The sequence below is a fragment of the Myxocyprinus asiaticus genome, chromosome 13 (assembly GCF_019703515.2).
Source record: "Myxocyprinus asiaticus isolate MX2 ecotype Aquarium Trade chromosome 13, UBuf_Myxa_2, whole genome shotgun sequence".
Classification (NCBI taxonomy): Eukaryota; Metazoa; Chordata; class Actinopteri; order Cypriniformes; family Catostomidae; genus Myxocyprinus; species Myxocyprinus asiaticus.
The window spans coordinates 34,429,793-34,442,669 of NC_059356.1; the positions used below are offsets into that span (position 1 = coordinate 34,429,793).

The window sequence follows — 12,877 nt, forward strand, 5'->3', positions numbered from 1 at the left end:
ACTGTGGTAACTGGTGGTTACCATGGAAATTATATTCTAAGGCAATCCTACATATAATCTAATATAATCAGTTATTGATAATCTCCTATGTCATTACTGGTATTTTACTTCACAATCGATTCTTTGTTTTTAAATTCCACGATCAACAATGAGCTTGAAATTATTCAAAAACTTCTATTTGAATTTATCCTGCAACGACGGTTGCATGAGATCGAATGTATCGTCCACGCACCCATAGATCTTGTTTTGAAACCCAGAGCGTTCCAAACGGTATATTTGCGCCCTTGAAGAGCACTTTGAGAAGGGGACGCCATTCGAAGGGTCGTTCCAAATAAAAGTAACAAAGTTCATTATGTCACAAAGGGCCCTGTCACAAGACTTTTAGTGACGGCTACATTCAAACGGTACTGAGTGCCCACATCAAGAGCTTTGTGCTTCGTAGTGAGTAGGGTATAGAGATGATCACTTTCGATTGGAATTCGCGCCTAGTGAGCTGCCTAGGTATACGGCATTTGTGGGCTTCACAGGCGCGCGCCAACTCGCTTATGTCTAGGCCCAAAACTGCTGTCTATGTAGGTAGCTCGCTAGGTTTTGAGACACGGCCTGTATGTGAGAGACTCTTGGGAGGATGGTTAAGTAATATCCGCAGGATTAAACCGGGGAGAGTTGTTTCCTGAACTCTTGGTGCGGTTTGTTGAAGGCCAGCCCTGTTGCAGCTCAGACAGGAAAAGGAAGACGGAAGTAGGGGAAGGGAAGAACATCGAAATGAAAGGAAAATATCGAGACAAATGACGTTCAACCATGGAAGTGTCGGAGACGCCAGCATCGCGCAACGAGGATAACGGTGCGATGAACAACCAATATATATTTAATTGAAGCCTACCGTGTATAAATGTAGAGGGTTGTATTAGAAAAACACGATGCGCAGTTATTCCTGAATTGTTTCGGTTAAGTTAGTAAGTAATTGCCCGTTGAGCTCAGCTAGCAAACAAATGCATGTATTTAGCTGTCAAAGCTAATAATACATAGTGTAGTGAACTTAATTGATCATGGTTTTCTGTTGGTAAGAGACACTACAGCAAATCAGTGAAGTAGCAGAAATCAACAGGTGTTTTTTTTTCTTTTTCTTTTTTCCTACTGCTAGAATTAATTTGGGACTTTTTGTCTAATTTGTTATTAGGTTTAAACTTAGTGACTGTTTTCCAGTCGGACTGGACATTGGATAAATCACATACCCATAGCTTAAATCTACTTTTGGCAAGTGCTTAATCCTTTGTACTTAGCTCTAATTTAATACAGATTTAACTTATGTAGAGCCCTGTATGTCACTGTTCTGTCATGCACCGGTTTTCATATTGTGCACCTGTTCACTTGAAATCTTGTATAATGTATTAAAGACAGTAAAGCAGAAAGGGACGGGTTGTTTAAGAGTTTCAAAAGTCCTTTTGTTTTTTCCCTTCAGTAGAAGATCTGCAGACCCAGATAATCGAGTGCCGAGCCCAGCTGGAACACTGGCAGGGTGTGGCTAGGATCTGTGAGTTTAGCAAACAGGAGGAGCTGCAGGAACTGCAAAAACAATTTGACCAGGAGGTTCAGTCATTGCAGGAGGCTCTGAGAGGTATCAGGAGTATTGATTGGCATTTGCATTACTGACAACACCTGATATTAAGATACGTTTCGAGTGATTCGATCACAAGTGATCAGCGCTAAAAACAGGTTCACTGAAACCACATACATACAGTGCATCCGGAAAGTATTCACAGCGCTTCACTTTTTCCACATTTTGTTATGTTACAGCCTTATTCCAAAATTGATTAAATTCATTATTTTCCTCAATTCTACAAACAATACCCCATAATGACAACGTGAAAGAAGTTTGTTTGAAATCTTTGCAAATTTTTTTTTTTTTCTTAAATCACATGTACATAAGTATTCACAGCCTTTGCTCAATACTTTGTTGAAGTACCTTTGGCACCAATTACAGCCTCATGTCTTTTTGAGTAAGATGCTACAAGCTTGGCACACCTATTTTTGGGCAGTTTCTCCCATTCTTCTTTGCAGGACCTCTCAAGCTCCATCAGGTTGTATGGGGAGTGTTGGTGCACAGCCATTTTCAGATCTCTCCAGAGATGTTCAATCAGGTTCAAGTCTGGGCTCTGGCTGGGCCACTCAAGGACATTCACAGAGTTGTCCTGGAGCCACTCCTTTGTTATCTTGGCTGTGTGTTTAGGGTCGTTGTCCTGTTGGAAGATGAACCTTCACCCCAGTCTGAGGTCCAGAGCGCTCTGGAGCAGGTTTTCATCAAGGATGTCTCTGTACATTGCTGCATTCATCTTTCCCTCGATCCTGACTAGTCTCCCAGTTCCTGCCGCTGAAAAACATCCCCACAGCATGATGCTGCCACCACCATGCTTCACTGTAGAGATGGTATTGGCCAGGTGATGAGCGGTGCCTGGTTTCCTCCAGACATGACGCTTGCCATTCAGGCCAAAGAGTTCAATCTTTGTTTCTCATGGTCTGAGAGTCCTTCAGGTGCCTTTTGGCAAACTCCAGGCAGGCTGTCATGTGCCTTTTACTGAGGAGTGGCTTCCGTTTGGCCACTCTACCATACAGGCCTGATTGGTGGAGTGCTGCAGAGATGGTTGTTCTTCTGGAAGGTTCTCCTCTCTCCACAGAGAAACGCTGGAGCTCTGTCAGAGTGACCATCGGGTTCTTGGTCACCTCCCTGACTAAGGCCCTTCTCCCCCGATCGCTCAGTTTGGCCAGGCAGCCAACTCTAGGAAGAGTCCTGGTGGTTCCAAACTTCTTCCATTTACAGATGATGGAGGCCACTGTGCTCATTTTCTGTACCCTTCCCCAGATCTGTGCCTTGATACAGTCCTGTCTCGGAGGTCTACAGACAATTCCTTGGACTTCATGGTTTGGTTTGTGCTCTGACATGCACTGTTAACTGTGGGACCTTATATAGACAGGTGTGTGCCTTTCCAAATCATGTCCAATCAACTGAATTTACCACAGGTGGACTCCAATCAAGTTGTAGAAACATCTCGAGGATGATCAGTGGAAACAGGATGCACCTGAGCTCAATTTTGAGTGTCATGGCAAAGGCTGTGAATACTTATGTACATGTGATTTTTTTTTTTTTTTTCATTTTTTTTTTTTAATAAATTTGCAAAGATTTCAAACAAACTTCTTTCGCGTTGTCATTATGGTGTATTGTTTGTAGAATTTTGAGGAAAATAATGAATTTAATCCATTTTGGAATAAGGCTGTAACATAACAAAATATGGAAAAAGTGAAGCGCTGTGAATACTTTCCGGATGCACTGTTGGTAGTCAAAAACACGTGTGACTACATCGCATTTGAGGTGTAAAGGCTAATCTGTCCTGAATGTGTCCGGTGTTCTGTCAAAGTCTGTTTCCCCTTAGGTTAATGTTCCCCGTAGCGCCATTAAACATAGGGGGAATAGACTTCGACACTAACCTAAGGGGAAACATACGGGGAACAGACTTAGACAGTGCCATTAAACATAGGGGGAACAGACTTCAACACTAACCTAAGGGGAAACATACGGGGAACAGACTTCGACACTAACCTAAGGGGAAACACAGGGGGAACAGACTTCGACACTAACCTAAGGGGAAACACAGGGGGAACAGACTCCGACACTAACCTAAGGGGAAACACAGGGGAACAGACTTCGAAACTAACCTAAGGGGAAACATAGGGGGAACAGACTCCGACACTAACCTAAGGGGAAACACAGGGGGAACAGACTCCGACACTAACCTAAGGGGAAACACAGGGGGAACAGACTCCGACACTAACCTAAGGGGAAACACAGGGGGAACAGACTTCGACACTAACCTAAGGGGAAACACAGGGGGAACAGACTTCGACACTAACCTAAGGGGAAACATAGGGGGAACAGACTCCGACACTAACCTAAGGGGAAACACAGGGGGAACAGACTTCGACACTAACCTAAGGGGAAACATAGGGGGAACAGACTTCGACACTAACCTAAGGGGAAACATAGGGGGAACAGACTTCGACACTAACCTAAGTGGAAACACAGGGGGAACAGACTTTGACACTAACCTAAGGGGAAACATAGGGGGAACAGACTTCGACACTAACCTAAGCAGAAACATAGGGGGAACAGACTCCGACACTAACCTAAGGGGAAACACAGGGGGAACAGACTTCGACACTAACCTAAGGGGAAACATAGGGGGAACAGACTCCGACACTAACCTAAGTGGAAACACAGGGGGAACAGACTTCGACACTAACCTAAGGGGAAACACAGGGGGAACAGACTTCGACACTAACCTAAGGGGAAACATAGGGGGAACAGACTTCGACACTAACCTAAGGGGAAACACAGGGGGAACAGACTTCGACAGCGCCATTAAACATAGGGGGAACAGACTCTGACACTAACCTAAGGGGAAACATGGGGGAACAGACTTCGACACTAACCTAAGGGGAAACACAGGGGAAACAGACTTCGACAGTGCCATTAAACATAGGGGGAACAGACTCCGACACTAACCTAAGGGGAAACATAGGGGGAACAGACTTCGACACTAACCTAAGGGGAAACATAGGGGGAACAGACTTCGACAGCGCCATTAAACATAGGGGGAACAGACTCTGACACTAACCTAAGGGGAAACATGGGGGAACAGACTTCGACACTAACCTAACAGACTTCAACACTAACCTAAGGGGAAACACGGGGGAACAGACTTCGACAGCGCCATTAAACATAGGGGGAACAGTCTCCGACACTAACCTAAGGGGAAACACAGGGCGAACAGACTTCGACACTAACCTAAGGGGAAACATAGGGCGAACAGACTTTGACAGAACACCGGTACAGCAGTGAACCACCACCCCTCACCTGTCAATCAACCGCTGCATTTAAACTTTGCCGGTTTCGAGAGACTTTAAATGGAAATAACCATCTGATCGGTAAATTTGAAAAAGTGTATATATACACAAGCACGAAAACTTCACAGATTTTCAGTGTGTCTGATATCAAAAAGCTGAGACACAGATGACAAGCACAGACATCTGAAGCTCCTTTAATACAGGTACTCCACTAAAATAATGGTGAATGCTGTTAGAAATGTTTGTGCTTGGATCAAATTTCAGCTGCATCTGGGAGAAAAAGCATGCTGTTTTTGTTCATGGTTTCTTTGTCTTTTATGACTTTTTTGCAGTTTACTATCATGCAGTAACACACTAACATGTACACTGATGTACACTCACCGAGCACTTTATTAGGTACACCTACTTATGCATGCGATTATCTAATCAGTCAATCCTGTGGCAGCAGTGCAGTGCATAAAGTCATGCAGATACATGCCAGGAGCTTCAGTTAATGTTCACATAAACCATCAGAATGGGGAAAAAATGTGATCTCAGTGATTTAGACTGTGGCACGATTGTTGGTGCCAGACGGGCTGGTTTGAGTATTTCTGTAATTGCTGATCTCCTGGGATTTTCATGCACAGTCTCTAGAGTTTACTCAGAATGGTGCCAAAAACAAAAAACATCCAGTGAGCGGCAGTTCTGCGGATGGAAGCGCCTTGTTGATGAGAGAGGTCAGCGGAGAATGGCCAGACTGGTTTGAGCTGACAGACATTCTACGGTAACACATGTACAATTGTAGTGAGCAGAATAGCATCTCAGAATGCACAGCATGTCAAACCTTGAGGCGGATGGGCTACAACAGCAGAAGACCATGTTGGGCACTTTATTAGGACCATAATGTTCCTAATAAAGTGCTCGGTAAGTGTATGTTGTCATGAAATCAGAGACACTCCCTTTGAAATTCAAACACATGTGGTCACAGGAGATGCATTTGAGATGCATCTTAAAACCAGGTGGAAACCGGGCCAAAGAAGTTGAAGTAGTAGAGAATTAGTTTCATTTTTACTCTTTTGCGGATCTAAATCCTCTCACATCCTGTTCTTCTGTGTTTTGCTGCTTTAGAAACAGCTGCTCAGTATGAGGCCAGAATATCTGCTCTTCAGTCAGAGCGAGCGCAGTGGAGGAGAGCCGCTCTGCCCCATGACGGCAAGGTTTGTGTGCCATGTCTCCATCTCTCTTTCTCATTCTTTTTCGCACCAGTCTCACACGGAATTTGTGCCCACATAGCTCCAGAAATCGAACACTTGTTATGCACCAAGTTCTACTTCAGATAATCTCTTATTCCCTTCCTCAATTCTCACTTCTCATTGTGCATGCAGAGATATGTTAAAAAGGGCAAGGTGGAGGGTACCTCTCCTCCCACTGAGGGACCACAGGGCAACTCTTCTCCCCCGCGGGGGGCTGAATCTGAGGGCTCCGGGTCAGACTCTGATCCACTGGAATTGTTGGCAGAGGTGTCAGATTCAGAGACCACAGGCCTTATGATGGACTACTTCCCCCAGCACTGCGACTCTGTCTCACTCTCATCCTTCTCTTTGGACACCCCCTCTTTGCCCAGGCATCTACCCCCTCAGGATGACACTGCCTCCCTGATTTCTACAAGAACGCTGGTGCCTGAAGCGATTTACCTGCCACCACCCAGCCACAGACTGGTCAGTCATGCCGACTGGAACCAACTGCAAGCACAGGTTTGTATATTCAACTTCAGCTGAAGTCTTCAAGCCTATTGTTTGTTGTAGTCAGTGAGGTCATTGAGACTACTGAGGGCAATGTCATTATGTCATCTATCAACTAACCTGTTAATGTGGCTATGTGGCATTTTCAGCTTAAAGAGTTTCAGGAGGAGGTGACAGAGCTTAGAAAGCAGAAAGCTGAGCTGGAGAAAGAATTGGATGTGCAATCCACAGAGACTCAAAAACAGGTACAGAAACTCTGTTAAACAAAGCAAAGAGCCAGCTCGTGATCAGCTCAGGCTTGTTTGAGTTCCTGTATTTTACCACAAAGGTTAAATTAAAAAACTGATTTGCAACCTCTGAATACTGGTGAACATTTTATTTTGACCGTGATAAATAATGATAAATTTTCTAAGTATGTTACACAACTACTGGCAATATGAGCTAATGAGGTTTTCAGACCAAAACATCCAATGTAGCTTCCTTGCTTTGATCAAGACCCAGAGCGAGCACATCTTCAAATGGTTCCTTGCAAAGAACAGTTTTGAAGTTGTTGATGTGTTTGTGTGCATGTTTTTTCAGTTGTCAGTGCTTCAGTCTCAGGTGCACACATCTGAGGCCCTTCTTCAAGACCTACAGAAATCTTTTAGCCAATCTCAGAGTGCCGTTCAGAGCAGATTGGTGAGTAGCAAATAAATGCTCTTGCCAACTGGCTGCATTAGTCTTCTAACTCTGTGAGCTAATAACAAGAGGCCTAATGTGACCTCAAAAAAATTATGTATCTTTAACATGTATCTTTGCATTTTTGTTAGAGGTAGACAGATATATCGGTTTAACCGATTAATCATGCCGATAGTTGCTTTTTGGAACCATCGCCTGTTGTCAATAATATATTTTTATATGCTATAAGATGCTTTATTTGGTAAATACATAAATATAGATAATTTTAAAGGAGTCAAGTCTCCATTTCTAAATAAGAGTACCTTTTGTGTTTTGGGCTTGTTTATAGTTAAAAGTCCCATGTTATGCACCGTATTTTAATTTTATTCAGAATCAGAATGAGCTTTATTGCCAAGTATGCTTACACATACAAGGAATTTGTCTTTTTGACAGAAGCTTCCAGTGCACAAACAATACAACAACAAGACAGAGATAATAAAAATATAGAATAAAAATAAAAAGCGATTTCTGGTTATTGTTGGGATTTTGGTCGAACAATAAACTGCATCTAGGATTTTATTCATTTAAGACTCTTGTAGCCTCTGTGTCTGAGCCTGTCATAGTAACAAAATAACTTTCTATAATTTTTTTAAAACATTCTATAATTTAAAAACTGTGGGCCGATTAATCGGTTATCAGCCTTTTCCATCGTCTTAGTTATCGTATCGGGCTGTCGGCAAAATCCACTATGGGTCAACCTCTTGTATCTGTGTGTGTTTGTTTCTTACACAGGCAGAACTGTCTTACTCTCAAAAGAGAGTTTGTAATGAACTCTCGAAGTTGAAAGGTGAAGACCCTGAGGTGGATGAAGGAACAGAAGATGCCCTTGCACCCCTCAGTCCAACACTACAGGTACACTCTGTGTGTGTGTGTGTGTGTGTTTACAGATGGTTTTGACTAAATGAGGCCTGAGATGTGGAATAATTGTAAAGTGTGTGTGTGTATTTCTGTTAAGGATTCATTAAGTCAGTGAGTGTTTTTTTATGTAGGCAGCTCACTGTGAAGAGAGACTTCGTATTGAAATAGTGAACCTACAGGAGCAGCTGGAGACACACACAGAAGAGAGCGGTGTGAACATCTCCCTTCATTCTCCTCGCTCCCTCATTTGATTTTTAGACCTCCTTTATCTTTATCTTTATCTTTCCTCTTTGTTTACATTTAAAGTTTGAATGATTTATACCATATCCTTTGTTCCTATTATGTTATCTTATAAAGTCTTTGCATTTTCATTGCAATGACCATGTGTTCTCCCATCTTACCTCTTCTCCTTCTCTTTCTTACATCACACCTGCTGCTTCAGAGATTTTAGAAGGTAAGTCTTTAACAAATAAAACACACCTCATTCTTTATTAGTACCATTTACTATATTTTAGAATCATAGTGAAGCCATAAAATTGAGTTATGCAGTGACAAAAAAATGTTAAATCAAAAGTATCTTCTATTCTAGCTTCAAACTGGCCACAGATTCTCACTCTGACCATTCTTTCAACCTACCTCCTGGGATGTTTTTTAAAATAATATTGCCTGAAAAGTGCCCTTTCCTTCACTTTGCAGTCCAACTTATCCAGTTAAAAAAAAGATTAAAATGTAAATTTATATTCAAAATTAATTTTTATTACATCAAACTTTATATTTAAGCATAAGCCTTTAGAAAAAAATGTTGTTTTTCAATTGTGTGTCCAACTTTTGACTGGTAGTGTAGAAACTGGCTGTTAAATGCTGAGAGACAGATCTTATACTATAGTATATTAACATGACTGTATTGCTTATAATGAATAGGTAATTTTTTTAGAGCAGTGTGTGATTTTAAAACCTCTCGCCCTCAGTCAAGCTTGCCAGCCTGAAAGTAGAGACGGACCGCATACAGAACCAAAAAGAAAAGGTATGTGTACCTGCCTTCTAAATGAATAGTTCACCCAAAAAATGAAAATTCTCTCATTTACTCACCCTCATGGCGTCCCAGATGTGTATGATTTTTTTTCTTCTGCTGAACACAAATTAAAATTTTTGAAGAATATCTCAGCTCTGTAGGTCCACACAATGCAAGTGAATAGTGGCCAGAAATGTGAAGCTCCATAAAGCACACAAAGGCAGCATAAAATAATCCATAAGCATCCAGTGGTTTAATCAATGTCTTCTGAAGCGATCCAGTCGGTTTTGGGTGAGAACAGACCAAAATATAACTTCTTTTTCACAAAAGAAAATCTTGACATCAGTGTCCTTGGAGATCATGATTTCAAGCTTGATTACACTTCCTAGCACCATCTCGTACTCTGTGTATGCGTCTAGAGACTAGAGACTGTAATGCCAAGATGTACAGTAATGAGTTACATTTTGGTCTGTTCTCACCAAAAACCCTTTGGATCACTTCAGGAATCTTATGGATTACTTTTATGCTGCCTTTAAGTGCTTTTTGGAGCTTCAAAGTTCTGCTCACTATTCACTTGCATTATATGGACCTACAGAGCAGAGATATTCTTCTAAAAATCTTCTAAAAATGTGTTTTCTGCAGGAAAAAAAAAGTCACATCTGGAATGGCATGAGGGTGAATAAATGATGAGAGAATTTTCATTTTTGGCTGAACTATCCCTTTAAATCTTCATAGTTACTTTTCCACTTGTTCCACTGGCTTGCCTACAGACTTTGCTTATGTTGCTTTTCTGCTTATGAGGTCACAGTTTTTTCCTTTTAGTATTTTTCTGAATGTCAAATCTCATCTGCACATGTGTATTTTAGAGACTTTGTGACCTGCAGGATTTCTTAGTTCATCTTTTTTGCTTTTAGAACCAGGTTACAGTTCATGAAGAGTGAAGGCCATTTGGTTTTATGTTCTGTCATTATAAACATGATTTGTGTGATGCCACTAATGGAATCAGATTTTCATGTTGCCTTAAATGAGTTGTTGTCATCTGTGTGTTCATCTACAATTGTCTGTAGTTGGAGGCTAGGCTGCATGAGTGTCGTACAGAGGTGCAGGGCCTTCGGGTGGCACTCTCTCACCTTCAGAAAGAGAACAAAGCACACCTCCAGGAGAAGGTAAACTTTAACCAGTTTATGTGTTCATATGTAGGTGGATATTTTCAACTGATTGAGTAGTAGTTGTTTTCATGTTGTTTGTGTTATGTTTCTCTCCTTCCCTCCCAGACGCAGTTACAGCAGCAGTGTTTAGAGTTGCGTAGTCAGGTGATCAGTCTGCGCACTCAGCTAGACACTAGTCAGGCTGTACAGAAGGATTTTGTGCAGCTGTCGCAGTCACTGCAGGTAAATAGCACTACTGGTAATTTAGGATCAGTATAAAATTCCTACTCTTCTTTATACATCCTATATTAACACTACAGTCTCTGTTTTAGGTTCACAGCATCTATCAACTATTGATGATAAATATACACTACATGGCCAAAAGTATTAATATGTGCTTGTTGACATATTAATTTAGAAATCATCGGCATTAAAGGAATATTCCGGGTTCAGTACAAGTTAAGCTTAATCAACAGCATTTGTGACAATGTTGATTACCACAAAAATTAATTTCGACTCGTCCCTCCTTTAAAAAAAGCAAAAATCAAAGTTACAGTAAGGCACTTACAATGGAAGTGAATGGGGCCAGTTTTGAAAGGGTTTAAAGGCAGAAATGTGAAGCTTATCATTTTATAAAAGTACTTACATTAATTTTTCTGTTAAAACTCATGTATTATTTGAGCTGTAAATTTGTTTAAATCTTAATTTTTACAGTCATTTTTGGGTTTTAGGGCAACGAAGTTGTCAAATTGGCTATAACCAAAGTCTTTCTAGCAAGTCAGTCCACTGTTGGCCATCTTTGGAACTCTCTTGGGAGGCTATTTCCAGTCATGCCAGTGCAGCTCCTATCTACTTGAATGGGGAAAGACCGAAATCTCAAAAGCGGTTGGTCAAGATTATGATCAAAATATTTCAAATCAGCAGTAAAATTTGATAACATTGGAATCATAAATTGTGCTTCTTTACCTCATATTACGCTAAAACACTCAGTTTTCCCATCTTGTATAGCTAGTGTGCATGCGTGTTAGCGAGTTGATTGACAGGCGATGTCTATATCTAAATGGTGATCGGCTCTTTTACCTGTAAGGTTGGACTTCGTTTTTACATCCGTTGATCTTTGGGCACTAGAGCTTCTTGGTGGGGCATTCCACTTTCTCCCATTCATTTTAATAGAAGTGGCCCGTCTCTGCTATAACTTTACACAGAAAAGGTTAGTGATTTCATGTTTACATGCATATTGTTTATATCTTGTGGCAATACTTTTGAAATGGTGAGTATTTTAACATTCAAAAATTAGTCCCCATTCACTTCCATTGTAAGCGCCTCACTGTGACCCAGACTTTTGCTTTTTTTTTTTTTTAAAAAGAAAATACATTTTTGTAATAATCACCATTATGCCACAAATGCTGTCTATTGAGCTTAACTTGGATTGAACCCAGAACATTCTTTGGTAAGCTGATCCAGAACAGAGGCATTGTCATGCTGGAACAGAAAAGGGCCTTTTAAGAATGTTTGATTGCGGGAGATTGCATGGCTGTATGCTTGATTTTATGCTCTTGTTAATAATGCATAGAGCTGAAATAGCCAAACCTTTGGGCCATGCAGTGGAAGTCTTTACTAGTCTTTATGGTCATAATGTCAACTTGTCTTTTTTTTTGTTGTTGTTAATGTACTATCTGTTCATTATGCTTTTATTATTGTCTGATATACACTCTGTTTTTAACATATTCTTATGGAAAATGTAGATCTAAGAGCTTTTTAAAATAGTTTTTTTTTTTTTTTTTCCATCAATTCTCAGGTGAAATTGGAGCAGATTCGGCAGGCGGAATCATTGAACCAAGTCAAGCAAATTCTAGGGGAGGAGATTGAAGATGACCCTGATTCACCTGCAGATGCCACATGAAACAGTAGAAGAACAGGTGACTTTTTGAAGACCAAAGTGAAGAGACTGGTGGGCAGAGAGGTGGTCCTCAGAAAGGACTAAGCTGAGGTGGACTGCCCACATAAAAAAAATATACATTGAACTGAAGAAGTAAACGTCCTGCTTTATGGGTCTTAAATGCTTCTAATAAACTCAAAACATTCAGGCTAAATTTGATTCCTTTTGAATGTGGACCAAGACTGCTAATACTTGAATTTTGTAAAATGCTAATACACTGACTACTGTCTACACTAGACTTAATGTTACTGCAGTGTAATTGTTCTCTCCCTGGTATAACGTTGGCTGAATCCTTGTAAACTAATGCACATTGACTGGTATACATTACTCATAAGTAAATGACACCAGCCAATTAAAAAGCTATACTATAAAGCAATACTATAATGATTTGGGCATTACATTTATGGCCAAAATGACTTTGCTGTAAAGATCCATGATTTCATTATGAAGTAACTGGTGCCTGAGGCCAGTTAGTGGTGAAAGATCATTATTATGTTAATGATATAATAAACCCCTAAATGTGTTTGAATGGGGCTAATAAATGTTTTAAATTCATGTAAATTTGGCACAACGATGTTAACAA

The 12,877-nt window shown here is 40.8% G+C and overlaps 1 protein-coding gene across 1 annotated transcript; it reads left to right on the plus strand.

The window, feature by feature from the left end:
- The first annotated feature begins 544 nt into the window (after positions 1 to 544).
- On the plus strand, positions 545 to 12,849 carry LOC127450554 (rab GTPase-binding effector protein 2-like). Its single transcript, XM_051714777.1, has 13 exons — positions 545 to 844; positions 1,463 to 1,618; positions 6,007 to 6,095; positions 6,264 to 6,632; positions 6,770 to 6,865; positions 7,200 to 7,298; positions 8,070 to 8,189; positions 8,327 to 8,405; positions 8,638 to 8,649; positions 9,164 to 9,219; positions 10,275 to 10,373; positions 10,482 to 10,598; positions 12,154 to 12,849. Exons 1-13 carry the CDS (start codon positions 802 to 804, stop codon positions 12,256 to 12,258), a joined length of 1,440 nt encoding a protein of 479 aa, XP_051570737.1. The 5' UTR covers positions 545 to 801; the 3' UTR covers positions 12,259 to 12,849.
- The last annotated feature ends 28 nt before the right edge of the window (positions 12,850 to 12,877 follow it).